At 55.3% G+C, this 24,407-nt stretch overlaps 1 protein-coding gene across 9 annotated transcripts; it reads left to right on the plus strand.

The window, feature by feature from the left end:
- Nucleotides 1–668: 668 nt before the first annotated feature.
- Nucleotides 669–24,258, plus strand: NID2 (nidogen 2). Of its 9 annotated transcripts, none has more exons than XM_074544073.1 (22): nucleotides 669–980; nucleotides 1,740–2,048; nucleotides 6,838–7,070; nucleotides 7,297–7,646; nucleotides 8,222–8,371; nucleotides 8,451–8,696; nucleotides 8,896–9,096; nucleotides 9,215–9,433; nucleotides 10,776–10,973; nucleotides 11,628–11,756; nucleotides 11,838–11,981; nucleotides 12,062–12,181; nucleotides 12,965–13,198; nucleotides 13,863–14,102; nucleotides 14,196–14,417; nucleotides 14,511–14,680; nucleotides 15,661–15,790; nucleotides 18,914–19,088; nucleotides 21,813–21,970; nucleotides 22,522–22,645; nucleotides 23,288–23,400; nucleotides 23,487–24,258. In XM_074544073.1, the coding sequence occupies exons 1-22, from the start codon at nucleotides 792–794 to the stop codon at nucleotides 23,495–23,497; spliced, it is 4,065 nt and encodes a 1,354-aa protein (XP_074400174.1). In that variant the 5' UTR covers nucleotides 669–791; the 3' UTR covers nucleotides 23,498–24,258. The 9 variants fall into 9 exon arrangements, with proteins under 9 accessions (XP_074400174.1, XP_074400176.1, XP_074400177.1 ...); XM_074544075.1 differs by having other exon boundaries at nucleotides 13,866–14,102; XM_074544076.1 differs by having other exon boundaries at nucleotides 12,968–13,198.
- The last annotated feature ends 149 nt before the right edge of the window (nucleotides 24,259–24,407 follow it).

The following is a 24,407-nucleotide window of genomic DNA, read 5'->3' on the forward strand; positions in this document are numbered from 1 at the left end:
CTCCCCCCGCGGCTCCCGGGGGATGAGGATCACGTTCCTGCCCGCCTCGGGGGAGCGGGGAGCGGCCGGAGCCTCCCGCCCAAACCGCGACCCCGGCCCCGACCCCGGCTGGACGCGGGGGCGCTGGGGCGAACCGGGGGGAATGGGGGGCTCCAAGAGGAGGGGGCTGCAAGATGGGGGTCTCCAAGAGAGAGGGGTTCCAAAATGGGGGTCTCCAAGGCGGGGGGGCTCCAAGAGAGAGGAGTTCCAAGATGGGGGGGCTCCAAGATGGGGGGGGTCTCCAAGAAGGGGGGGGCTCCAAAATGGGGGGCTCCAAGATAGGGGTCTCCAAGTGGGGGGGGGGGGGGGCTCCAAGATGAGGGTCTCCAAAAAGGGGGGACTCCAGGATGGGGGGAGCTCCAAGATGGGGGTCTCCAAGAGAGAGGGGTTCCAAGATGGGGGTCTCCAAAATGGGGGTCTCCAAGAGGGGAGGGCTGCATGATGAGGGTCTCCAAGATGGGGGTCTCCAGGAGGGGTTTCCCCCCCCTCATTCCCGGGATGCCCCCTCGGGACACCCCCGCTCCCCCCGGGATGCCGTTACCGGGGGAGGGGGGTGGGGGCCTCAGCCCTGGCCGGATTTTGGGTAAGATCTGATTGGCCCAAGCCGGGGCCGGCCGCTGTTGGGCCCCGCCCCCCGGGCTGCTCGCTGTCCCGCCCCGCGGGGCCGGGGTCGCCCCGTCCGCTCCGTCCGGCTGCGCTCGGCTCCTCCCGCTCGGCTGCTCCCGCTCGGGGCTCCCGTGGCCGCCGCGGGGATGCGGGCGGCGGCGGCGCTGCTGGCGGCGGTCCTGGCGCTGGGGGCGGCCCTGCCCCGCCCGGGGCTGCTCCCGCACGGCCCGGCCCGCGGCGATGCCCGGCTCCGGCCCGGCGACGACGAGAGCTCCCCGGGGCTGCTGCTCCGCCGCGCCCTGCGCCTCTACGGCCGCGCCGCCCGCCGCCTCTACGTGAGTGCCGCTGGCCCCGCTCCCCTCGCCCTCCCTGCCCTCCTTCCTTCCCCCCGGCCGCTCTGCCCCTGCCCTGCTTCCTCCTCTCCAGCATCTCCTTCTGTCCCTCCGTCTTCACTCCGTCCATCTCTCCACCCTCTGTCCTTCCATCTTCACTCCGTCCATCTCTCCACACTGTGTCCTTCCCTCCTTCCAGCCCTGTCTCTCTCCGTCTTCCCACTCTGCTCCCCTCCATCCTCCTTCCCTCTGGCTTTTCACCCCTCCGTCTTTCCATCTTTCCTCCTACTCGCCTCCTTCCTCTCGCCTTTACACCCCCTCCTTCTCCTCCTGCCCGCCCCTGCCCCTCCATGTGCACCTTCGCTGTCCCGCCGCGCGTGTTTTCCCCATCCATCCATCCATCCATCCATCCATCCATCCATCCATCCATCCATCCATCCATCCCTCCATCCCTCCATTTCCCCCTTCCCGCGGTCTCCTGCCCCGTGTCTCCTGAGGAACAAGAGGGCTTTCTCCTCGGCTTTCTCCCCCGCAGCTGTTCCCCTGCCGCAGCTGGGATGGCCCCCGTGCTGCAGCTCCCTGGGGGATGCAGAAGCCCGAGGTCTTTGTTTTCTGCCCGGCCCGGATGGGGCCACGCGGCCTCGGGGCTCTCCCTGCACCGAGCAGGGGGAACAGGGCCAGGGGACAGCAGTGGTGGCACCTCTGCCGTGGTGTGGTGGCACCTCTGCAGCCCCTGAGCGCCCTGCACCGCTCTCCCTGCAGGTGGGGACCAACGGGGTCATCTCCAGCCAGGATTTCCCCAGGGAGACCCAGTACGTGGATGACGATTTCCCCACGGACTTCCCGGTCATCGCCCCCTTCCTGGCCGACCTGGACACCTCTGGGGACAGAGGGAACATCTACTATCGCCAGGATGACTCCAGGGACGTGCTGGAGCAGGCTCTGGGATACATCCAGGCCGGCTTTCCCCGCTCTGCTGCCACCTTCGTGCCCACCAATGCCTTCATTGCCACCTGGGAGGAGGTGGGCGCCTACCAGGAGCTCTCCCAGGACACCGAGCCCTCCACAAAGGTGAGGCCCAGGGGCTGAGCTTGGTTCCCATCCTACACATCACTGGAGGATGAGTTTCTCTTGTGTGGCACCTAAAATTTCTTTCAGAGCAGCTGAGTGTTGGCTCCATCCATCCATCCATCCTTGGGTGAGCACCAGGAGGAAGGTGGAGCTTTCCCCCTCTGCTCAGAGCTCTGGCAGTGGTGGGGCTGTTGGCCACCAGAGGTTTAGATGTTGCCTTCATGGCTGGAGGTGCTTGAGCAAGGACATGGAGTGACAGGACAAGGGGGAATGGCTCCACATTGCTTGGATCAGATGTTAGGAAGGAATTCTTGGCTGTGAGGGTGGGCAGGCCCTGGCACAGGGTGCCCAGAGCAGCTGTGGCTGCCCCTGATCCCTGGCGGTGCCCAAGGCCCGGCTGGACAGGGCTTGGAGCAGCCTGGGACAGTGGAAGGTGTCCCTGCCATGACAGAGGGTGGAATGAGATGAGTTTTAAGATCTCAACCCAAACCATTCCATGATTCTGATTCTTTTCAGACAAAGCTTTCCAGTGCTGGCTGCTCTGGCTTTGTAGGGCAGAGGGTGGCTGGGGGCACCCTTGTTTAGGTCACCCATTGTGCTCCTGACCTTTACTGGTGGCTCAGGGTTGATCTTTCCTCCTGCCCTGCGCTGATTGCGCTGCTGGTGAGCAACCAGCTCTGGAATTTCCACCGTGGGCTGGTTTTGTGCCTGGAAAACAGGCTCAGAGGTGGCCTGCCAGCTCGGGGGGTGACCTGTGCTCTCCACCCATGGGGCTGATAGGGCTCCTGCGTGGGTGGACCTCCAGCACTGCCTGTCCCTGTCACATCGGGCTGATGATGTGCTGAGGAGGTGACAGCGATGCTCTGCCAGCTGCAGGGACTCCAGCAGGGCTGAAAAGAGGAAAACTCTGGTGATGGGCACCCAGAGCTGGGTGAGGGGTGCTGGGCTCTCCCCCAAAGCCCAGCAGCTGCCACCAGATCCCCAAGAGCCACCAGGAGCCATCCAGGGCCCTTCGGCAGTGCCTCGCTGAGAGGGAAGCCAAGCAAGGCAAGAGGCTGAGGTTTGGAAGGAGACAAGGCACATTTTTTCCTCTCATTTAAAAGCTGGGAAAGCAGCTGAAGAGATGCCATCAGGGGCCTCACAGCGACCTCGTGGCCATCGAAAACGCAGCCTCCTCTTCTTTGCTCTTCCCGGTTGTGGTTTTTCCCCGCTCTGAGAAGTTTTGGATCAGGCCTTAAAATGAAACCGGTCCTGTTTGGAAACGAGGAGCTCCAGGGAAAGCTCCTGAAATGCAGCTTGTGTCTGTGCTTTGCTGAGCTCCCCCTTCACCAAAACTGCTAAAAATCTCCCCAAACACCACTTTTTTTTTTTTTTTTTTTTTTTTTTTTTTTATCCCTGACCAAATGTGGTGTTTATGGAAACGCTGCCCTCCTGCTGCTCAGAACCAGGACTGACTCCAAAACATTTCCCCCTGCCCTGGAAAGTCACAGCTCTACTTTTTGAGCCCCAAACTGGGTTAGGATGGGGAGCAGAGGATCCCCAGACCCCCTTTTTGGGGGTCCTGCCTGGCTGGGAGGTGGCAGTGCCGTGTCCCCTCCATCTCCTTGGGACATTCTCCTGCTCCCTGCAGTGACATTTTCCCGGGCTGCACAACGGGACAAGGCTGACTCTGCTTCTCTGGGATCAAAACTTGCCCTTTTGGGCTGGAATTTGCCCTTTGCAGCTCTTTGCTGGGGGCTTTCCCCCCCTCCTTCCCTTCACCCCGCAGTGCCAGCACATCGATGTCACCCGGCGTGTCCCCCCTGCCACCCACCCCAGCCCTGCAGCTGCTGCTGCTGCGATTTGGCTGCGTGGGGGAGGAATCCAGCCCCGGGGGGGTTATTCCACCCCCCTTTCGGGGTCTCTGAATGCCCGAGTGTGTGACAGGCACAACAAGGCTCTTTATATCCCGCAGGGCCGCCAGGAAACCTAGTGATGCTCTGGGGGCCCTGCGCCCCAAAATCAGAGCGGGGGGAGCTCCCCAGCCTCACTCCCTCCCTCTGTTCCAGGGGGTGAAACTGGGAATTCAATCACTTTTCCTTCGCCCCAAAATCAGAGCAGGGGGAGCTCCCCAGCCTCCCTCCCTCCCTCTGCTCTGGAGGGTAAAACTGGGAATTCAGTCACTTTTCCTTCGCCCCAAAATCAGAGCAGGGGGAGCTCCCCAGCCTCGCTCCCTCCCTCTGCTCTGGAGGGTAAAACTGGGAATTCAGTCACTTTTCCTTCGCCCCAAAATCAGAGCAGGGGGAGCTCCCCAGCCTCGCTCCCTCCCTCTGTTCCAGGGGGTGAAACTGGGAATTCAGTCACTTTTCCTTCGCCCCAAAATCAGAGCGGGGGGAGCTCCCCAGCCTCGCTCCCTCCCTCTGCTCCGGGGTGTGAAACTGGAAATTTAAGGGAATTCAATCACTTTTCCTTCGCTCGGGCGCCGTTCCCGGTGGGAAGGGCTGCTGCTCCCTGCTCGGCGCAGGAGCTCTGTGGGGTTGGTTTTTGGGAGATTGGGATGCCGGGTGGCTCAGGAGGAATGAGGCAGGAGGAGCAGGATGTCTGTGGAGTTGGATTCTCGGTGTTTTTGGGAGATTCAGTGCAGGAGGAGCAGGAGCTCTGTGGGATTGGTTTCTCAGTGTTTTTGGGAGATTGGGATGCTGGGGGTTCACCACGGCTGTGCAGGAGGAGCAGGAGCTCTGTGGGGTTGGTTTCTCGGTGTTTTTGGAGCAGGTGGGATGTAGTGGAGTTGGTTTTTTGGTGTTTTTGGAGCAGTGGGATGCCGGGTGGCTCAGCAGGGCGCAGCAAGAGCTCTTTGGGGGTTCGTTTCTTGGCGTTTTTAGGAGATTGGGTGCAGGAGGAGCAGGAACTCTTTGGGGTTGGTTTCTTGATGTTTTTGGGAGATTGGGATGTGGGGTGGCTCAGCAGGGCTGTGCAGGAGGAGCAGGAGCTGTCTGGAGTTGGTTTCTTGATGTTTTTGGGAGATTGGGATGCCGGGTAATTCACCAGGGCTGTGCAGGAGAAGCGGGAACTCTGTGGGGTTGGTGTCTCGGTGATTTTGGAAGATTGGAATGCCGGGTGGTGCAGGAGGAGCAGGAGCTCTTTGGGGGTTGGTTTCTCCATGTTTTTGGGAGATTGGAATGTCATGGGGTTGACCAGGGCTGTGTAGGAGCAGGAGCTCTTTGGGGTTGGTTTTTGGTGCATTGGGATATTGGGTGGCTCAGCAGGATGGTGCAGGAGGAGCAGGAGATCTTTGGGATTGGTTTCTCGGTGATTTTGGGAGATTGGGATGTCAGGGGGTTCACCAGGGCGGTGCAGGAGGAGCAGGAGCTCTGTGGGGTTGATTTTTGGGAGATTGGGATGCCGGTGGCGCAGCAGGGCTGTGCAGGAGGAGCGGGAGCTGTCTAGGATTGGTCTCTCGTTGTTTTTGGGAGATTGGGATGCCGAGTGGCTCAGCAGGAGGAGCAAGAGGAGCAGGAGCTCTTTGAGGTTGGTTTCTCGTTGTTTTTGGGAGATTGGGATGCCGGGTGGCTCAGCAGGAGGAGCAGGAGCTCTTTGGGGGTTGGTTTCTCGGTGTTTTTTGGAGATTGGGATGTTGGATGGCTCAGCAGAGCTGTGCAGGAGGAGCAGGAAGAACAGGAGCAGGAGCAACTCTGTGGGGGTTGGTTTCTCGTTGTTTTTGGGACATGGGGATGCCAGGTGGCTCAGCAGGGCTGTGCAGGAGCTCTCTGGGGTTGGGTTCTCGGTGTTTTTGGGGTGGGTGGGATGTCGTGGGGTTGTTTTCTTGGTGTTTTTGGATCAGGATGGGATGCTGGGTGTCTCAGCAGGGCTGTGCCGGCTCCGGAGCTGCCCCGTCCGGGGGCTGTGCCCGCGGTGCCCCTGCCTGGCACGGCCCCAAGGCTCGCAGGGCTGGCAGGGCAGGCAGCCAGCCCACCTATAGCGGGATGTATGGGAAGCTGGGATGTTTTTTCCGCAGGAAACCGAGCTAAAATTGTTCTCAGGGACGAGCGGGGGTGTGGGCTTTCCTCTGGAGCAGGGGGTGTCGGTGGGAGGACAGGAGTGAGGGGCTCCCAGTGCAGGGGTTGCATGGCCAGGGATGCTCCTGGGACAGCCTTGCCCTGAGGGGTGGCCTGGCTGTGCCATGGGCTCCTGGGAGGATGCTGAGCACCTTCCCAGGATGTGGCATTGGGGTTTGGCTGGGCATGAGCAGCCCCAGCTCCTGTGCTTCCCCAGGAGGCCTCTGCATGATCATGGAATGGTTTGGGTTGGAAGGGCCTTAAAGAACATCCAGTGCCACCCCTGCCATGGCAGGGACACCTTCCACTGTCCCAGGGTGCTCCAAGCCCTGTCCAGCCTGGCCTTGGGCACTGCCAGGGATCCAGGGGCAGCCACAGCTGCTCTGGCAATTCCAGCCCAGCCAGGAATTCCCAAATCCCAGTCTCCCATCCATCCCTGCCCTCTGGCACTGGGAGCCATTCCCTGGCTCCTGTCCCTCCATCCCTTGTCCCCAGCCCCTCTCCAGCTCTCCTGGAACCCCTTCAGGCCCTGCCAGGGGCTCTGAGCTCTCCCTGGAGCCTTCTCCTCTCCAGGGGAACATTCCCAGCTCTCCAGCCTGGCTCCATGGAGGTGCTCTCTGTCTCAGGGCCCTTTTGGGGTGTTTGCACGCCCTGTGGTGTGTGTGGGGCTGCCTCTCACATCCCTGCTCCCCTTCCTTCACTCCTCCGCTGTGTTCCTGCCCCTCAGTGCCATCCATCTGCTCTCCCTTTGGCAGCTCAACACCTTCCAGGCAGTCATAGCCTACAACCATGAGGACACCTACAGCATCTTCCTGTACCCCGAGGGTGGCCTCCAGTTCCTGGGGACGCGGCCCAAGGAGTCCTACAACGTCCAGCTGGAGCTGCCAGCCAGGGTGGGCTTCAGCTGGGGGGACAGCGACGACCCCAAGAGGGACGGGCTCTTCCACAGCCTGGCCAGCAGCGAGCGGGCTCTGAGGGGCCTGGAGAGGTGGGTGCAACCTGGGGGGCCCTGCTGTGGGCAGGGGGAGCAGCATCACCTTCCCCCAGCCCTGGAGCCTTTCAGAGCCTGGAAAAACCTGGGGAGTGACCTTGGGGTTCTGGGCTGCACCAGGGGCTCAGCCCCACGTGCACAGGGGCTGTATTGGGGTGCTGCCACCTTTGGGGTGGCTTTTCCAGCATGGCTGTGGTGACGTTTGTGTGTGCTGTGTCCACAGGGAGAGCAACACGGGGATCCCCGGCGTGTGGGTTTTCCACGTGGGCAGCACGGAGCACGTGGAGCCGGGGGGTGGCCAGGGAGCTGCTCCTGCTGTGCCTCAGAGCCCCCCTGAGCCCCCCAACCCTGGCACCGCCAGCTACCCCCACCGTGCCTCCAGCCACACTGCCATGGCCCAGCGTCCCAGCCACGGTGGCCCGGTGCTCCTGGGCTTTGTCCCTGCCAGGAGGGACACCCAGGAGCCCAGAGGGGACGGTGGCACCGGGCAGAGCTTCTCTGCCAACCCCTCCTCCTACAGCTCGGGCCAGCACGGCGTGGGCGTGGAGGAGGACGTGCATTTCAACCCTGATGGTGAGTGGGAACAATGACCCAGTGGGGACAGTGACCACAAAAAAAGGCCCCTGGCTGGAATTTCACCCCAAGGACTGGTGCTCTAGGAGGAGCTGCTCCTGCAAAGCTGCTGCCCTTGCAGCTTCTCCTCTCAGCCCCATCCCACTGCCAAGGGAGCCACACAGCCCTGCCTGCTGGGCATGCCAAGGGGAAAGAGGGAGGTCTGGAGCTTGGGATGGGGTGGGAAGCTCAGGGGACAGGTCCCAGAATTGGCCTTGCCACCCTCCCCGCCACCAGGCCAGCTGTGGGGCCACCGTGGCACGTGCCTGGGGGAGCAGAGCCCTGTCCCAGCCAACTGCCTCCCAAAAATACCGCCAGGAATTTGATCTCGTGCCCTCTGTCAGATCCGTCTGAAATCAGGCAGCAGGTTCCAAACCCTCCACCCCCCTCAGCATCCCGGGTGACTCCCTTGGGAACCGCCACCTCCAGCTGGCTCCTTCCCAGGCGCTGCTTTCAGTGCCAAGACGGCAAAACACCCACCCCATGTGAAGGGTGGCTTTGTCACCGCGTCCCCAAGCTTCTCCCCTTGTCCCCAGTGTTCACCTACAGTGCAGCCAGCAGGGAGACGTGCGCCCAGCACCACGGGCAGTGCTCCCCTCACGCCTTCTGCACCGACTACGCCGCCGGCTTCTGCTGCCACTGCCGGGCCTCCTTCTACGGGAACGGGCGGCAGTGCCTGCCCGAAGGTACGCGGGGCGGACGGCGGGCACGGGCGGCCCCTGTGCCCCCCTGCCCGCTGCCAGGGGTGCCCATCTCCCCACCCAGGCGCCGTGCATCGCCTCAACGGCAAGGTGAGCGGGAGCCTGAGGGTGGGACGGGCGTCCGTCCGCTTCCAGGACATGGATCTGCACGCCTACATTGTGGGCAGCGACGGCAGAGCCTACACGGCCATCAGCGGCGTGCCCCAGCCCGCTGCCCGCGCCCTGCTGCCCCTGCTGCCCCTCGGCGGGCTCTTTGCCTGGCTCTTCGCCCTGGAGGAGCCTGGCTCTGAGAACGGCTTCAGCATCACTGGTGAGAGGGGATTTGGGAGGGGTGTGGCTGCTTGGGGTGGGTGGGGGATCAAGGTTTGGGGCAGCTCTGTGGTTTCTCCAGTCCCACTCACCTCTTGCTGTGACCCCCCATGCTGGAGTAGCTGGGAAGGACACTTTGGGGTTAGTTTGGGGTTTGGGGTTGTCCCTACAAATGGTGCCCGTTCCCTTTTCCTGCCCAGGTGCTGAGTTCACCCAGAACCTGGAGGTGGTGTTTTACCCCGGTGGGGAGACAGTCCAGGTCACTCAGACAGCCGAGGGCCTGGGGCCAGACAATTATTTAAGCCTCAGGACACACATCCAGGGTGAGGTGCCATTCCTGCCAGAGAACGTCACCGTCCACATCACTCCCTACGAGGAGCTCTACTCCTACTCCAGCTCGGGTAAGACCTGTGCCCACCTGCCTTCAGCCCCCTGCACACACACCCAAAAACACCCGAGCCACATCAATGCTGACACCGTTTCTCCCACATCCCTGGGGTTCTCCGTGCCATCGGGCAGCCGTGACATCCTCAGGCCATCGGGAGTACGTGGTGGCGGCGGGCACTGCCAACCAGACCCTGTCCTACCGCCTGCGCCAGAACATCACGGTGGCGGGGTGCCCGCACGCGCGGCCGCCGGCGCGGCAGCGGCTCTCGGTGGCGCGCGCCTTCGCCCTCTTCGACAGCCACGAGCACGTCCTGCGCTACGCCCTGGCCGCCCGCATCGGCCCCGCACCAGGTGAGCTCCAGCACCCACCCCCGGGTGCCAATCTGTGTGCCAACCCAGGCTGCCAGCCCTCAGAGGGGTGCTGCCATCTCCCAGTGCTGTGGTGTGCTGGCTTTGCCCAAAATCAGCCCAAAAAGAAGGGTTTTCCGAGCAGTTTGAGTGCAGCACTGCTGGCACTGGGTGGCACGGCCATGGTTGCCTGCTTGGGACAACGGTGCTGCAACACATGGGGTGTAAGTGGGGATGGTCACTCCCTGTGTCTCCCAGGTCTTTTATTCCCCCCAACATCCCTGTGTGCCTGTAAGAGCATCAGGGGTTTGCATGGTTGGGACAGACGGAGAACAGAGATCTCTGAAGCCAGGTTGTGGAAATTGGGGATTATTGCACAGGGCCTGGGTGCAGGGCCCTGCTGGGATTTGGGGTTTATTGCACAGGGCCTGGGTGCAGGGCCCTGCTGGGATTTGGGGTTTATTGCAAAGGGCCTGGGTGCAGGGCCCTGCTGGGATTTGGGGTTCATTGCAAAGGGCCTGGGTGCAGGGCCCTGCTGGGATTTGGGGTTCATTGCAAAGGGCCTGGGTGCAGGGCCCTGCTGGGATTTGGGGTTTATTGCAGAGGGCCTGGGTGCAGGGCCCTGCTGGGATTTGGGGTTTATTGCAAAGGGCCTGGGTGCAGAGGCCTTTTGGGATTTGGGGTTTATTGCAAAGGGCCTGGGTGCAGGGCCCTGCTGGGATTTGGGGTTTATTGCAAAGGGCCTGGGTGCAGAGGCCTTTTGGGATTTGGGGTTTATTGCACAGGGCCTGGGTGCAGGGCCCTGCTGGGATTTGGGGTTTATTGCAAAGGGCCTGGGTGCAGGGCCCTGCTGGGAGCTGCAGCCACAGCTGGAGCAGGCTCGAGAAAAGAGAGGGATAGAGAGGATGAGAGGGTAAGAGAGTAAAAGAGGCAAGAGAGCCAAAGCATAAGAGAGTAAAAAAGGTGAAACAGTAAAAGGCAAGAGCTAAGAGAGCAAAGTTCCTGTTACAGTACAATAAATCATCTTCTGTATTGAATATTCTGATTCTCACGAACCATTCTAATACAATATACAAATCCTATAGCATTTCCATACAGCCTATAAGAATCACTGCATCGCCATACTGTGTTACATTTTAAACCCTAAAAACTCCTCTTTGGACCCCTTCTGCCAAGCTGGCGGGGTCTGCTTGGACCCTTGGACCTGCCTGCAAGCAGAGGGTGTTGTTTCATCATGTTTCGTCAAAAGGGGATTACCATTGCTTTCCCGTTGTTCAGGGATCTCAAAGCTTGCTTTCATTTCAATCTCACTTATAGCTTCTATATTCTCAAAATCTTTTGCCAGGCAATCATATTGATCAGGCTTTCCTGTTCCATTTTCCCCAACATGTTCCCGCAGACGATGCCGAGAATCCTGGGGCGAGCCCGTGCCACGATGGCAGCCACGCGTGCGAGGCGCCGGCACGCTGCCAGCCCGGCGTGGGCACCGAGTACACGTGCGAGTGCCCAGCTGGGTACCGTGGAGATGGACGGGGCTGCCGAGGTCAGCAGGGCTGGGGTTGGGTGCTGCGGGGCAGCTCTGGTACCCACAGAGCCACAGGTCCCTGGGGAAATGCTCCAGGAGCAGACAAAAATAGGAGGGAAAAAGGAGATACAGGAGAAAAGCAAAACCAGTTGAAAAATAATTCCTGCGTTTCATAAATCCAGCCAGCTTTGTTGTTGCTCTCCTATCACTCCAAAACTCCATGTGGCAAATTTATCTTCCAATTTTAGAGTCTCTTTCTACAAGAAGCTGCCCAGTGCCTGTGAATTGCACTGCACAGTGATGATGGCGAGGAATTTGAGGATCCTGCCTTTCAATAAGGAGCAGGTTTCCCTCTCCTAAAATCCCAGGTTAAGTGACCAATCTCATCACTTAATTTCAGGAGAAGGAAACCAAGTTTTAAACCACAAATACTTGAGAACATTGGTGTGCCTTGAACAAACGCTTCTTTGTCACAACCCTACACCAAAAGCGATCTTGCTCTTTTTTTCCCCTCCTATTTCGAGCTGATTAGAAAGTTAATTCCGTAGCTGATTAGGTTTGGGATGGGCAGCATGGGGCAGGATATTCCCTGTCACACCACGAGCAGCCAGACCATGAGGATGGGGGTGTCCCACCAGCATCGGGGTGCCTGGTGTCTCCTCTTTTCCCCAGATGTGGATGAGTGCAGCGAGGGCCTGAGCCAGTGCGGGCCCTTCTCCGTGTGCCTGAACGAGCCAGGCAGTTACCGCTGCGAGTGCCGCGGCGGGTACCAGCCGGCGGGGGACGGGCAGGCGTGTGTGCGTAAGTGCTGGCCCCACCCGGGTGTGCCCCACTCCCGTGCCCTGTGGATGTGCCCTGAGCACCCCTCCCGTGTCCCCACAGCGCTGGCACCGCCGAGTGACCCCTGCGAGGCCGGGCGGCACCGCTGTGCCCCGGGGGACCGGGCGCGGTGCCTGTCCCGCGGCGATGGCCACGCCACCTGTGAGTGCCTGCCCGGCTACACCGGCGATGGCATCCACTGCTCTGGTAAGGCGGGCACGGGAGGGACCCCACACTCAGCTGTTGGGGTGTCCCTGTCCCTGCTGATCCTGTTTTCCCCTGCACAGACGTGGATGAGTGTGCTGAGAGCCCGTGTCACCCGGCCGCCATCTGCTACAACACCCCCGGCTCCTTCTCCTGCCGCTGCCGGCCCGGCTACGCGGGCGACGGCTTCCAGTGCACGTACGGTGAGATGCCCGCCCAGCCCTGTGCCCTCTCTGCCTGGCACAGCTTCCCCACTCAGCCCTGTGCCCTCCCTGACTGGCACAGCTTCCCCACTCAGCCCCGTGCCCTCTCTGCCTGGCACAGCTTCCCCACTCAGCCCTGTGCTCTCCATGCCTGGCACAGCTTCCCCAGCCAGCCCCATGCCCTCTCTGCCTGGCACAGCTTCCCCAGCTTCATTCCCCACTCAGCCCCGTGCCCTCCCTGCCTGGCACAGCTTCCCCACTCAGCCCTGTGCCCTCCTTGCCTGGCACAGCTTCCCCACTCACCCCACTGCCCTCCCTGCCTGGCACAGCTTCCCCGCTCAGCCCCGTGCTCTCCATGCCTGGCACAGCTTCCCCACTCAGCCCCGTGCCCTCCCTGCCTGGCACAGCTTCCCCAGCCTCATTCCCCACTCAGCCCCGTGCCCTCCTTGCCTGGCACAGCTTCTCCACTCAGCCTCGTGCTCTCCATGCCTGGCACAGCTTCCCCAGCCAGCCCCGTGCCCTCTCTGCCTGGCACAGCTTCCCCGCTCAGCCCTGTGCTCTCCATGCCTGGCACAGCTTCCCCAGCCAGCCCCGTGCCCTCTCTGCCTGACACAGCTTCCCCACTCAGCCCTGTGCTCTCCATGCCTGGCACAGCTTCCCCAGCCAGCCCCGTGCCCTCTCTGCCTGGCACAGCTTCCCCAGCTTCATTCCCCACTCAGCCCCGTGCCCTCTCTGCCTGGCACAGCCTCCCCAGCCTCACTGTCCCCTTTTCTTGTTTTCCAGCAGCAGAGGGGAACCCGCAGCGCCTCACGCCGTGCCAGCACGAGCGGATGTACCCGCGGGAGGTGCCACCCCTGGGCGACGGCCACGTGCCCCAGTGTGACGAGCAGGGCCGGTACCGGCCCCTGCAGTGCCACAGCAGCTCCGGGCACTGCTGGTGTGTGGATGCTGCAGGGCAGGAGATCGCTGGCACCCGGACAGCGCCGGGCACCACCCCACCTCGCTGTGGGAGCCCAGGTCAGTGACACCCTCTGGGGCTGGGTCCTTGGGCATCTGGGTGGTGTCCCAGTGGCTCCCCACTTTGGCCCAGCCACCAGCAGTGTGGGGACAATGAGGCCACTGAATGCAAGGGAGTCATAAACTAAACAGCCATAAACTAAAACTTGAGGGGTTTCATCTCAGCTTGAGGGAGAATTTCCTAATGCTGAGGGTGGCAGAGCCCTGGAAAAGTTGCCCAGGGAGAGTGTGGAGTATCCCTCTCTGGAGATATTTCAAACCCACCTGGACACATTCCTGTGTCACCTTCTCCAGGTGACCCTGCCTTGGCAGGCAGGTTGGACTGGAGGATCTCCAGAGGTCCCTCCCTTCCAACCCTAAGGATTCTGTGACTCTGTGACCCTCTGCTCAGTCACTCTTCTGAGGCTTCACTGTGGGCAGGATGCTGCCAAGTGGGTGCATTGAGGGGCTCCTGGGTGTTTAGGGTGCCCTGGCCCATTGGGTTACAGTGTTTGTGGCCATTGGGCCACCTCCTGTGTCAACTTATGATGGAGGCAACAGCTGTGGGGTATTGAGGGGGCTGGAGTGGGGCAGGCACTGGTAGACAGGGGACAAGTGATGCCAAGGTGGCTCTAGAGGAGCTGGTGGCACCCCCTGAAGCCGGGCTGGGGGCGTTTGCTGCCAGCAGAGTCCATCCAGCAGCTGACGCCATGCGAGCACGCGCGGATGTACCCGCGGGAGGTGCCACCGGGGCCGTCCCCCGTGGGCGATGGCCACGTGCCCCAGTGTGACGAGCAGGGCCGGTACCGGCCCCTGCAGTGCCACAGCAGCTCCGGGCACTGCTGGTGCGTGGACGCTGCCGGACAGGAGATCGCCGGCACCCGGACAGCACCGGGCACCACCCCACCTCGCTGCGGGAGCCCAGGTCAGTGACACCCAGGGGGGACAGGGGGACACAGGGCTCTGCAACGCCCCGAGTCACCCAAATAGCGTGGTGACTGTCACCCTCGCTTTGCAGAGCCCACCGAGCGGCCCCCCAGCATGTGCGAGCGCTGGCGGCAGAGCCTGCTGGAGCACTACGGGGGCAGCCCCCGCGGGGACCAGTACGTGCCGCAGTGTGAGCCCAGCGGGGACTTTGCCCCGCTGCAGTGCCACGGCGACAGCGGCTACTGCTGGTGCGTGGAGCAGAGCGGCCGCGAGATCCCGGGGACGCGCTCCGAGCCCGGCACCACGCCGCCCTGTAAGCGCCCCAAAGGCACCCTGGGCACCCCCAGCTCTGGCGTGGAGCCGAGGGGGTGACCCTGAGCCGTCTGTGTCCCTTCTGACACGCCAGGTCTGCCCAGTGTGGCCCCACCCAGCGTGCGGCCCGAGCCCCGGCCCGACGTGTCCCCTCCGGCCTCAGGGACGTTCCTGCTCTACGCGCAGGGCCAGCAGATCGGGTACCTGCCCCTGAACGGCACCCGGCTGCACAAAGAGGCCGCCAAGACCCTGCTGTCCCTGCATGTACGGTACCCGTGGGGTGGGCAGGGGGCGCAGCAGCACCCAGGGGGCTGGGACAGGCTGGGGCCCTGGTTTCACCTCTGTCTGAAGCGCTTGTCAGGGTTTGAGGGGTCACCTCTTGGGGACATTGGCTGTGCTGGATGCCTTGGTGGCACTTTGGATGAGTGACAGGATGAGGAGGCTTGGCTTCCCAATGACGGAGGTTATTGGGATGTAATTATTGACTGGGGGGTTGGGGAGGCCCTGGCAGAGGGTGCCCAGAGAAACTGTGGCTGCCCCAATCCCTGCAAGTGTCCAAGACCTGGTTGGAGCAGCCTGGAACAGTGGAAGGTGTCCCTGCCCATGGCTGGGGTGGAACTGAATGTTCTTTAAGGTCCCTTCCAACCCAAGCCATTCTGGGATTCTGTGGGTTCTATTTTCACCTTCCTCCAGCCATCCCCAGTAGAGGGACAGGTCTCAGACCAGTCCCAGACCTGGAACTGCTCACAAAGATGCTCCCAGAGCTCCCCAGGGCTGGTTTTAGCCTGGATTTCCAGCTGCAGGGCTGGCCTTTTTTCCTTCCTTGGACTCCCCTTGGAGCGTGGCCACGTGCCTCTGCAGCCAGGCCAGAGCAAGGCAGAGGAATGCTGAAATCTGGGCCAGGACCCTCCCTGCTCCCTGGGGAAGTGAAGGATCTTGCCAAGTATTCCCTCTCCCCATCCTGAATGTCATTCCCCGGGCTGGCTTCACTCTTGGAGCACCCTCTCCTTCAAATCCATCTGGATGTGGGTGTGAGCTGGCCTAAAATCCTCTGCTGAGGGGTTCAGCTGGGAGGGTGCAGTGGGCACAGAGCAGAGTCTTGCTGGGGAAATGGGATTTGAGTGTCATTCCCACTTTCAGCATGTCCCAGGCAGCTCTCAGTGCCAGCTGATGGGCTGAGGTTCCTCCCTGAGCCTCCTGGCAGGATCTCACCCCGTTTTTCCATCCCCTCCTGACCCTGGCAGGGCTCCATCGTGGTGGGCATTGACTATGACTGCCGGGACAGGATGATCTACTGGACTGACGTGGCTGGACGGAGCATCAGCCGAGCTGGGCTGGAGCCGGGCTCAGAGCCAGAGACCATCATCAGCTCAGGTGGGCTCCTGTCCCCAGGATTTGTTAAAAAATATGGATATTGATCTAGGACTGATATCCAACTGTGACGGACAAAAACTCTCTAACAGTTTAGAGTCAGAAAGTGTGTGTTCATTGTGGGATAGCTCCCAAATACACACCTCAATTTACAGCTGGTTCCAGAGCCCTTTTATCTGTACAAGTGTTGAGTACCCAAAATACAAATCCATATTCATAACTTTGGTACATCCCATTCCCAGTATGGATATTGATCTAGTACTGATATCCAAAAACTCTCTAACAGTTTAGAGTTAGAAAGTGTGTTATTGAGGAATAACTCCCAAATACACACTGCAATTTGCAGGTGATTCTAGAGTCCTTTTATCTGTAAGTATATAAAAGTATCTATATAAGAGTATCTACAAGTATATAAGAGTATTGAATACTCAAAATATAAATACATATTCATAACTTTGGTACATCCCATTCCCAATATGGATATTAATCTAGTACCGATACCCAAAAACTCTCTAACAGTTTAGAGTTAGAAAGTGTGTGTTTATTGTGGGATAGCTCCCAAATACACACTGCAATTCACAGAGCCCTTTTATCTATATACTCTTATATACTCTTATATACTTATAGATAGTCTTATATACTCTTATATAGTCTTATATACGCTTATATGCTCTTATATACTCTTATATACTCTTATATACTCTTATATAGTCTTATATAGTCTTATATACTCTTATATACAAGAGTATATAAGACTATCTATAAGTATATAAGAGTATCTAAGAGTATCTATAGGTATATAAGAATATTGAATACCCAAAATACAACTCCATATTCATAACTTTGGTACATCCCATTCCCTGCTCCATATGGTAATTAGTTCAAAAGCCATTAAACATGTGCAGTTTGTTCCTTGAAATGGGTGGGTGGTCCCTTTCATGGGGAGGGGGTCCCAAAATGAGGAAGTAAATGAAGTCTTCCTCGTTCTGACCTTTCTGCCTTTTCAATACAAATCTGACAAATGAACCCTTGGTAGAATTCCCATTTCCCATCTTCAGTTGGTTCAGAACAGAGGACGCCACAATTGTCTTATCTTCCTAAAAGCAATTTATCAGTTTCTATATTCTATAAAAGCTATTTATCAGTTTCTATATTCTTCATTATAAACCCAGTTCACCAAACATTGTGCTGACAAGCAATCAATTATTAGTTAACTACTAAGTTCATCAAGGCCTACCCATTTATTTTAATTAACTCCAATAAAGTTATCTCTAAGTAATATCTTAGCTCCTCTAAAATCTCTAAATTCCTTAAGTTTATGTCTCACCCAGTGTCACCTGCCCAGAGCCACATCTGCTCTTCCCATCCCAGCTCCAAGCTCCTCCCATTGGTGCCTTTTTGGGCTACCTAAAAACAGAGCCCAGGCAAAATTTAGGCAATAAAAAGCGGTTATATTTATATTTATTGAAGAGCCTTCAGGTACATTTTGGGCAGACAAAGCCCATCCAGGGGCTACACCCAAAAATGGACAGTTTTCACACTTTTATAAGTTTGGTCCATTTGCATATTGGGGGTTAATCTTCCAATTGCAGCTTCAGGTAATGAAGTCATTTATTGGAATGTGCCCTTTGTTGATGGAGTGGCAAAACTTTAAAAAGGAAATAAGTCTAGAAGTTTCTGTCCTCAATGAGGTGAAAAGCCATCTCATAGGCCTGGGGGACTTCACCTCAAACTTAAGGATGGCTAATGGGACAGAAGCCAAAAAGTCCAGCCTGGGCAATTTACTAGAAAAAGAAGAGAACAAAGAAACAAATCACTTTTGTGAGGTGTTTTACCAGGAGCAAGGACCTTTTGCACCTGGCTTGGTTTTTGTCTGTAAAGAGCTTTGTCATTTTGCCTTTTATTGAAACTTTTCTGTTTCCAACACTGCAACAGAAGCCATCGTGCTGATTTTATGCCTTCTAAGGTGGCTGAGCTCCCTTGGGTGGGAAATAGATCTCCAAGGGCTTAATGATACCTGGCTTGAGGAGACCCATATTTCATGATTTACCCCAAGTGTTGAATTTGTGGGCATCCCTGACATGGGAAGAGATGAGAATCTTGACTCTATGTTTCAGAAGGCTGATTTATTACTTTATGATATATATTATATTAAAAGAAAAGATATCTTAAAACTATACTAAAAGAATAGAAGAAAGGATTTCATCCTGCTAGCAAGGAATAGAAAGGAATGATAATAAAATCTTGTGACTGACCAGAGAGTCTGAGCCAGCTGGACTGTGATTGGCCATTAATTAAAAACAACCACATGAGACCAATCACAGATGCACCTGTTGTATTCCACAGCAGGAGATAATCATTATTACATTTTGTTCTTGAGGCCTCTCAGCTTCCCAGGAGAAAAGATCCTAACAAAAGGATTTTTCAGAAAATATGTCCGTGACACCCAGGTTTGCTCCCTCCCCAGCTCCCTTTTGTTTAAATCTCTCAGGGCCTGAGTCAATGAAGTGTCCTTGAGGAATTGTGTCTGACCAAAATGGGAAAGCAGCAGCTCACACTGTATATGTAGTTTAGAGTTTATGTGTCGTATATACACCAAAGAATTACAAGATTACAAGTATGTCACAGACATCTTTTATGAAAAATCCTTTCCTTAGGATTTTTCCTCCTGAGAAACTGAGAGGCCTCAGGAACGAAATGCAAACATCGGTTATCTGCTGCTGTGGAATGCAACAGGTGAATCTTTGATTGGCCAGTGTTGGATGTTTCTAATTAACGGCCAATCACAGCCCAGCTGGCTTGGACAGAGTCCAAGACAGAGCCTTTGTTATAATTCTTTGCTATTCTATTCTTAGCCAGCCTTGTGAAATCCTTTCTTCTATTCTTTTAGTATAGTTGTAATGTAATATATATCATAAAATAATAAATCAGCCTTCTAAAACATGGAGTCAGATCCTCGTCTCTTCCCTCAACCTGAGACCCCTGTGAACACGGTCACACAAGTACATGAAATATTTAAAAGTTAAAACCTTAAGGCATCACCATCCTCCACCTTTGGGCTGGCGATGCCTGAGGGCTCCCGGAGCAGGATTTCCCCACCCTGAGCGTTTCCCCCCCATCTCCCAGCAGGGCTGATCAGCCCCGAGGGCCTGGCCGTGGACCACCTGCGCCGGGCCGTGTTCTGGACGGACAGCGGGCTGGACAGGATCGAGCGGGCGCGGCTGGACGGCTCCGAGCGCCGCGTGCTCTTCGACAGCGACCTTGTCAACCCCCGCGCCATCGCCGTGGACCCTGTCCGAGGGTGAGCACCACAAATTCCCTACAGGGAGCTTGGGGTTTGGGCTTTGTCTTGGTTTGCCATGCCAGGTGTTTGCTAAGGAAGGCAGGAGGCTCCCCTGAAATGGAAAATGTAAAACCCCCAACCTGTGATGGTGTTCACAGGGGTCTTAGACCCTCATCTCTTCCCTCATCCTGACTCCATGTTTCAGAAGGTTTGATTTATTATTTTATTATGTATATTATATTAAAACTATACTGAGAGAATAGAAGAAAGGATTTCATCAGAAGGCTGGCTAAGAATGGAAAAAGAAGGAATGATAACAAAAGCTTGTGTCTTGGACAGAGAGTCTGAGCCAGCTGACTGTGATTGGCCAGTAATTAAAAACAACCACATGAGACCAATCCCAGATGCACCTGTTGCATCCCACAGCAGCAGATAATCATTGTTTACATTTTGTTCTTGAGGCCTCTCGGCTTCTCAGGAGGAAAAATCCTAAGGAAAGGATTTTTCAGAAAAAATCATGGCTACACCCCTCTTTTTCCAAATTGCTATAAATTTTAAATTTAAATATGGGAACAGAAATAACATTTCTTTAATGGGGAAGAAAATAAAAAGATAAACAATGCAGTAAACTAAAGCAACACTGACAGAGTCAGAACACAACCTGACACGCTGTGGGTCAGGCTGTTAGCAGCAGTCCCATTGGAATTGTGGCTCAGCCCTCCTGCAGTGTCAGGGCTGGTTCTGCTGGAGCAGGGATCCTGTAGAGAAGGATGTATTCTGCCTATGGAGATCCAGGGGAAGAGGGAAATCCTCTGGGGAATCCAGTGGAGAAGCCGTGCTGGTGTTCCAGAATCTCCAGATTATATCCAGGCAGGAATGCTTGGCTGGTGTTCCAGAATCTCCAGATTATATCCAGGCAGGAATGCTTGGCTGGTGTTCCAGAATCTCCAGATTATATCCAGGCAGGAATGCTTGGCTCCTCCCTCTGGGCTCACATCTCCCAGTGGGATGCTGTAGTTCTTATCAGCCATGCAGGGATATTCAATAGCTTTTATCAGCAGGTGTCTCCCTGTGGTGGTGTTTGTAGGGGTCTCAGGATGAGGGAAGAGATGAGAATCTTGACTCCATGTTTCAGAACGCTGATTTATTATTTTATGATATATTCAAAGAAAATGATATCTTAAAACTATACTAAAAGAATAGAAGAAAGGATTTCATCAGAAGGCTAGCAAGGAATAGAAAGGAATGATAATAAAATCTTGTGACTGACTAAAGAGTCTGAGACAGCTGGACTTCGACTGGCCATTAATTAAAAACAACTACATGAGACAAATCAAAAATGCACTTGTTACATTCTACAGCAGCAGATAATTACTGTTTACATTTAGTTTCTAAAGTTTCTCAGCTTCTCAGGAGGAAAACCTTAGGACAAAGACTTTTCATAAAATATGTCTGTGACATCTCCCCAGTTGTGGAAGAGATAAGGAAAACTGCCACTTAGCAGAAGACAACTGCCATACAGATGGCAAATGGAAAACAATTTGCTTGGCAATCCAGGACAAAGGTGCAGAACTTGACCGTGCCAAGGCTCCTGTGGACGCCCTGGGGGGGCATTCCCTGGTTTTGGGAGACACAAGAAGTGATGTGACCAGAGGCTGGGTTTTGGGGTATTGTTTCTTATCAGTAAAACAGTCTCACTACTGTGAGTTCTGCAGCTTTTCATTAGAAGGCACAAAATGGCCAACAATCTCTTGGCACAAGGTCTTTTAAGACTAAACCATCCAATTAAGATCTGATCCCTATATTATTTTCCCTTTTAACCCAATAACTGATCCCACAGAGCCCACAATGTGTATTTTTCCACCCAATTACAAAATGTCACCCAAACCCATGAAGAAGCATGAAGAAGCAGCATGAAGAAGAAACCCTGTGCCCTCCATCTTGCTTCCATCCCCAACATACTAAAAATCCCAGAGCCTCAATTTCTCACCCAGTGATACACCTACACTGCTCTCTATAATCTATTTCACACTTTTGTGGGTTCCAGTCTACCTTGAAGTGTAGGAAACTTTCTCCATGGATGAGGGTCAAAGTCAGTGCTCCCCTGGGAGTCAGAGCACCCCAGAGCAGACAGAAAAATATTTCCAGTGCCCTGGGTTTCCATATCTTCCCTATTCCCTGCCTGGCCCTCATGTTTGTACTGCCCCAGGCCCCTGGGCAGAGAGTAACTCAGACTCTCCATGTGTGGTTGCTGGGGCCTGATCATCTCACCACGGGGCTGAATTAAACATCTGTGGATGTTATGCAAAGTTCCTTTTTGCTTCCTTACCCTGGACTGTGTTAGCAGCAGTTCAGCCTGCTGCAGGCCCCGTCCTGACCTTGTCCTGTAGGAGGGATTGGCTCTGCTCCCCAGCCCCTCTTTTTATTGAATTATTTGAGATCTGGATAAAGCTGCTGTTCCAGTATCAGGATGTAGATTATTTTGAAGAGCTGTGCCTCCAGGGTGCTGTTGGGATACAGAATGTGCTGCTCCTCAGACTCGCCCTCATCGAGGAGCCGCAGTTTGGGTCATAAACATGTCTGATATCGTTCTGCTTTGTTTGGAGAGGTTTTTTTCCTAATCAAATAAAGATGGTTCAGGCACTGATAAGGGAAAAACCAGGCCTTGCTCCTGGCAAGAACCAGGATAATCTCCCACCACTCCTTACTGTTGTGTGCCCTGTTTGTGCATTATTTCCCAAGCAACCTTTACTGGACGGACTGGAATCGCGAAGCTCCCAAAATCGAAACTTCCACTGTCAATGGAGCCAACAGGAGGGTTCTGGTGCACACAGACATTGGTTTGCCCAATGGCCTGACTTTTGACCCCTTCTCCAAGCTGCTGTGCTGGGCAGACGCAGGTAATGTCCCCAAGGATGGATCAGAGAAGGTCACACTGGGTCTCAGAGGAAAATCCTGGGTGTCTTCAGCCCAGTGATACCTGTGGGCTCCATTGTTGTGCCAGATTGGATTTTAGGAAATATTTCTTCATGGAAAATGTTGTTGCTCAGGGCAGTGGTGGAGTCCTTGTCCTTGGAGGGATTTAAGAGCTGTGTGGATGTGGCACGTGGGGACATGGAGCAGTGGTGGCCTTGGCAGTGCTGGGAATGGCTGGAGTTGGTCTTAGGGAGTTTTTCCAGCCCTGAATTTTATGATTCTACATCTTCAGGCTGAAAAGCTGTTTCAAAATGTAATAAATCAGGAAAGGCTCTTCCCTCAGAGGGTGCTGGCACTGCTCAGGCTTGCCAGGGAATGGGCACAGCCCCGAGGCTGCCAGAGCTGCAGGAGCTGCCAGGGATGCCCAGGGTGGGATTGTTGGGGTGTGCTGTGATCCTTGTGACTCTGTGGAATACCAGGAACATATTTGGAGTGGCATTTCCAGTGGGATGGGGAATATTTTGCGTTGGAACAGGCACCAAGCACCTGGAATGCACATTCCCGGACGGCACCGGCCGGCGCGTCATCCAGAGCAACCTCAACTACCCCTTCAGCATCGTCAGCTACGCCAACCACTTCTACCACACGGACTGGAGACGGTGAGCAGGGAAAACCCCACCCCCTGTACCAAGGAATGCTCAGCTCCCCTCCCTGGGAGGAATCCCAGCCTGCTCCCAACCCCTGGAGCGTCCCCAGAGCTCTCCTGGATCTCCGAGCGCGGCTCCAGCAACACCTGCTTGTAAATCTCAGCACGGAGGAGTTGTTTAGACACAAGCCCAGCTCCCTGGGAGGGATAGAAACAGTGGTTTGGGGGTTTTTTTATTTTTTTTTTTTTTGAACTGAAACTTGGCTGCAGTCTCTGGATGTAGATGAGGTCCAAGGAAAGATCCTGTCCTCAGCCGTTCCCTCCAGCAGCAGGAACTCGCCTCTCTTCCCACTCCAGCTGGAAGCTCTCACAGCTCCCAGCCAGTCTTGGGTTACAACAAACACTTCAGGGCTTGCCACGCTTGGAGGAGACTCTCAGGGAGATAATCTCTCCTTGGAAGGCTCTTTTCTGTGGCTGCATCACCACACAGAAATGCACTGACCGAGCTGGAGGAGGATTTTACCGAGCAGATTTCTTTCCACTTGTCCCGCAGGTGTTCAGAGCAAGATTTTCAGCTGCCTGTTCTAAATATGGGAAAAAACCCCTCATGTTTCATAGGTGAATAAAACACTTCTTCCCCTTTTTTTTTCACCAGGGATGGGGTGATAGCTGTAAATAAAGAAACAGGCTCCTTTACTGATGAGTATCTCCCAGAGCAGCGATCCCACCTCTATGGAATCACAGCTGTTTATCCCTACTGCCCTGGAGGTAAAAACCCACCCAAACCCCATCCCCTTGTGAATTCTGATGGCCTGAAAAATCTCCACACTAAAAATCTCCATTTCTCCCCACAGCCAGGAAATAGTAACTCCATTTTCAAGGGAACGAGGAGGATCTTTGCACCCAGAGGAATTTCAGACCCAGAGAACTGTCACTGCATACGAGGGGGAGAAGTCCCTCACCGAGGCCAATGAAGTGCCCTGCTTTCCTGCAAAAGATTTTCAAGTATTTTTTATAGTTATACCTCAAGACTTTACTACTGTATTTTTGTACCAAATGGAAAATGTTGAGATATCACCAAAAAAAAAAAAAAAAAACCTGGGAAGCTCAAGCCATGACTCAAACTCTTGCTCATGCAAGATTTAAAATGTAGCTTTTTTTTTTTTTTACTCCAATGTTTTATTTTATTTTATTGGAAGAACAATGGATTCATTTTTCATAGTTTTGACAATCTGACCAAGAGGTCTTTTTATCCAAAAATAAGAATTAAGTGCCTATGGGAAGCTGTGGATGCAGTTAATTACTGGGTCTAATTAACAAACAGCCCTGAAGACAGAGACTGTGTGTGCTCCAAAATCCTGCAGAACAGGGATGGGATGTGGCAAAGGCATTGAAGATTTTCCAGAGGATGATTCTGTGTTTTCACCACTGCCTCCATGCATGTCTTTTAGTATTTATATTAGAAGAATATGCTAGAATTGATCTGTTCATGCTTGTTGGGTCTCCCAAGTGCCTTCCTAGACCTACCCAGTGTAGACCAATACATGTTCAGAAATACCAGTTACGTTGTAATGCTTCACTTTTTCTAAGTTACTTCAATAATTGAATAAAAAAGGTTGGGTTTAAGTTGCCCTTTGGATTCAGTTTTTCGCTATTTCAGTTGTAGGGGAATATTTCAGCAAGCAAGCCAGGAGCAAGCTGTTCCTAGGGCAGGACCTCAGGAAAAGAAGATTTTATGTAACATTTCCCTCAACACAAAGCCAAACACAATGAGA

The sequence above is a fragment of the Zonotrichia albicollis genome, chromosome 6 (assembly GCF_047830755.1).
Source record: "Zonotrichia albicollis isolate bZonAlb1 chromosome 6, bZonAlb1.hap1, whole genome shotgun sequence".
Taxonomy (NCBI): Eukaryota; Metazoa; Chordata; class Aves; order Passeriformes; family Passerellidae; genus Zonotrichia; species Zonotrichia albicollis.

What these genes read in the sequence shown, in the direction of transcription:
- NID2 (XM_074544073.1), top strand. Translation starts at nt 792, where the DNA reads ATGCGGGCGGCGGCGGCGCTGCTGGCGGCGGTCCTGGCGCTGGGGGCG. An exon ending in CGGCTTCCAGTGCACGTACG is followed by an intron (nt 12,182 to 12,964) that starts GTGAGATGCCCG and finishes CTTGTTTTCCAG; the next exon opens with CAGCAGAGGGGAACCCGCAG. An exon ending in TACCACACGGACTGGAGACG is followed by an intron (nt 22,646 to 23,287) that starts GTGAGCAGGGAA and finishes TTTTTTCACCAG; the next exon opens with GGATGGGGTGATAGCTGTAA.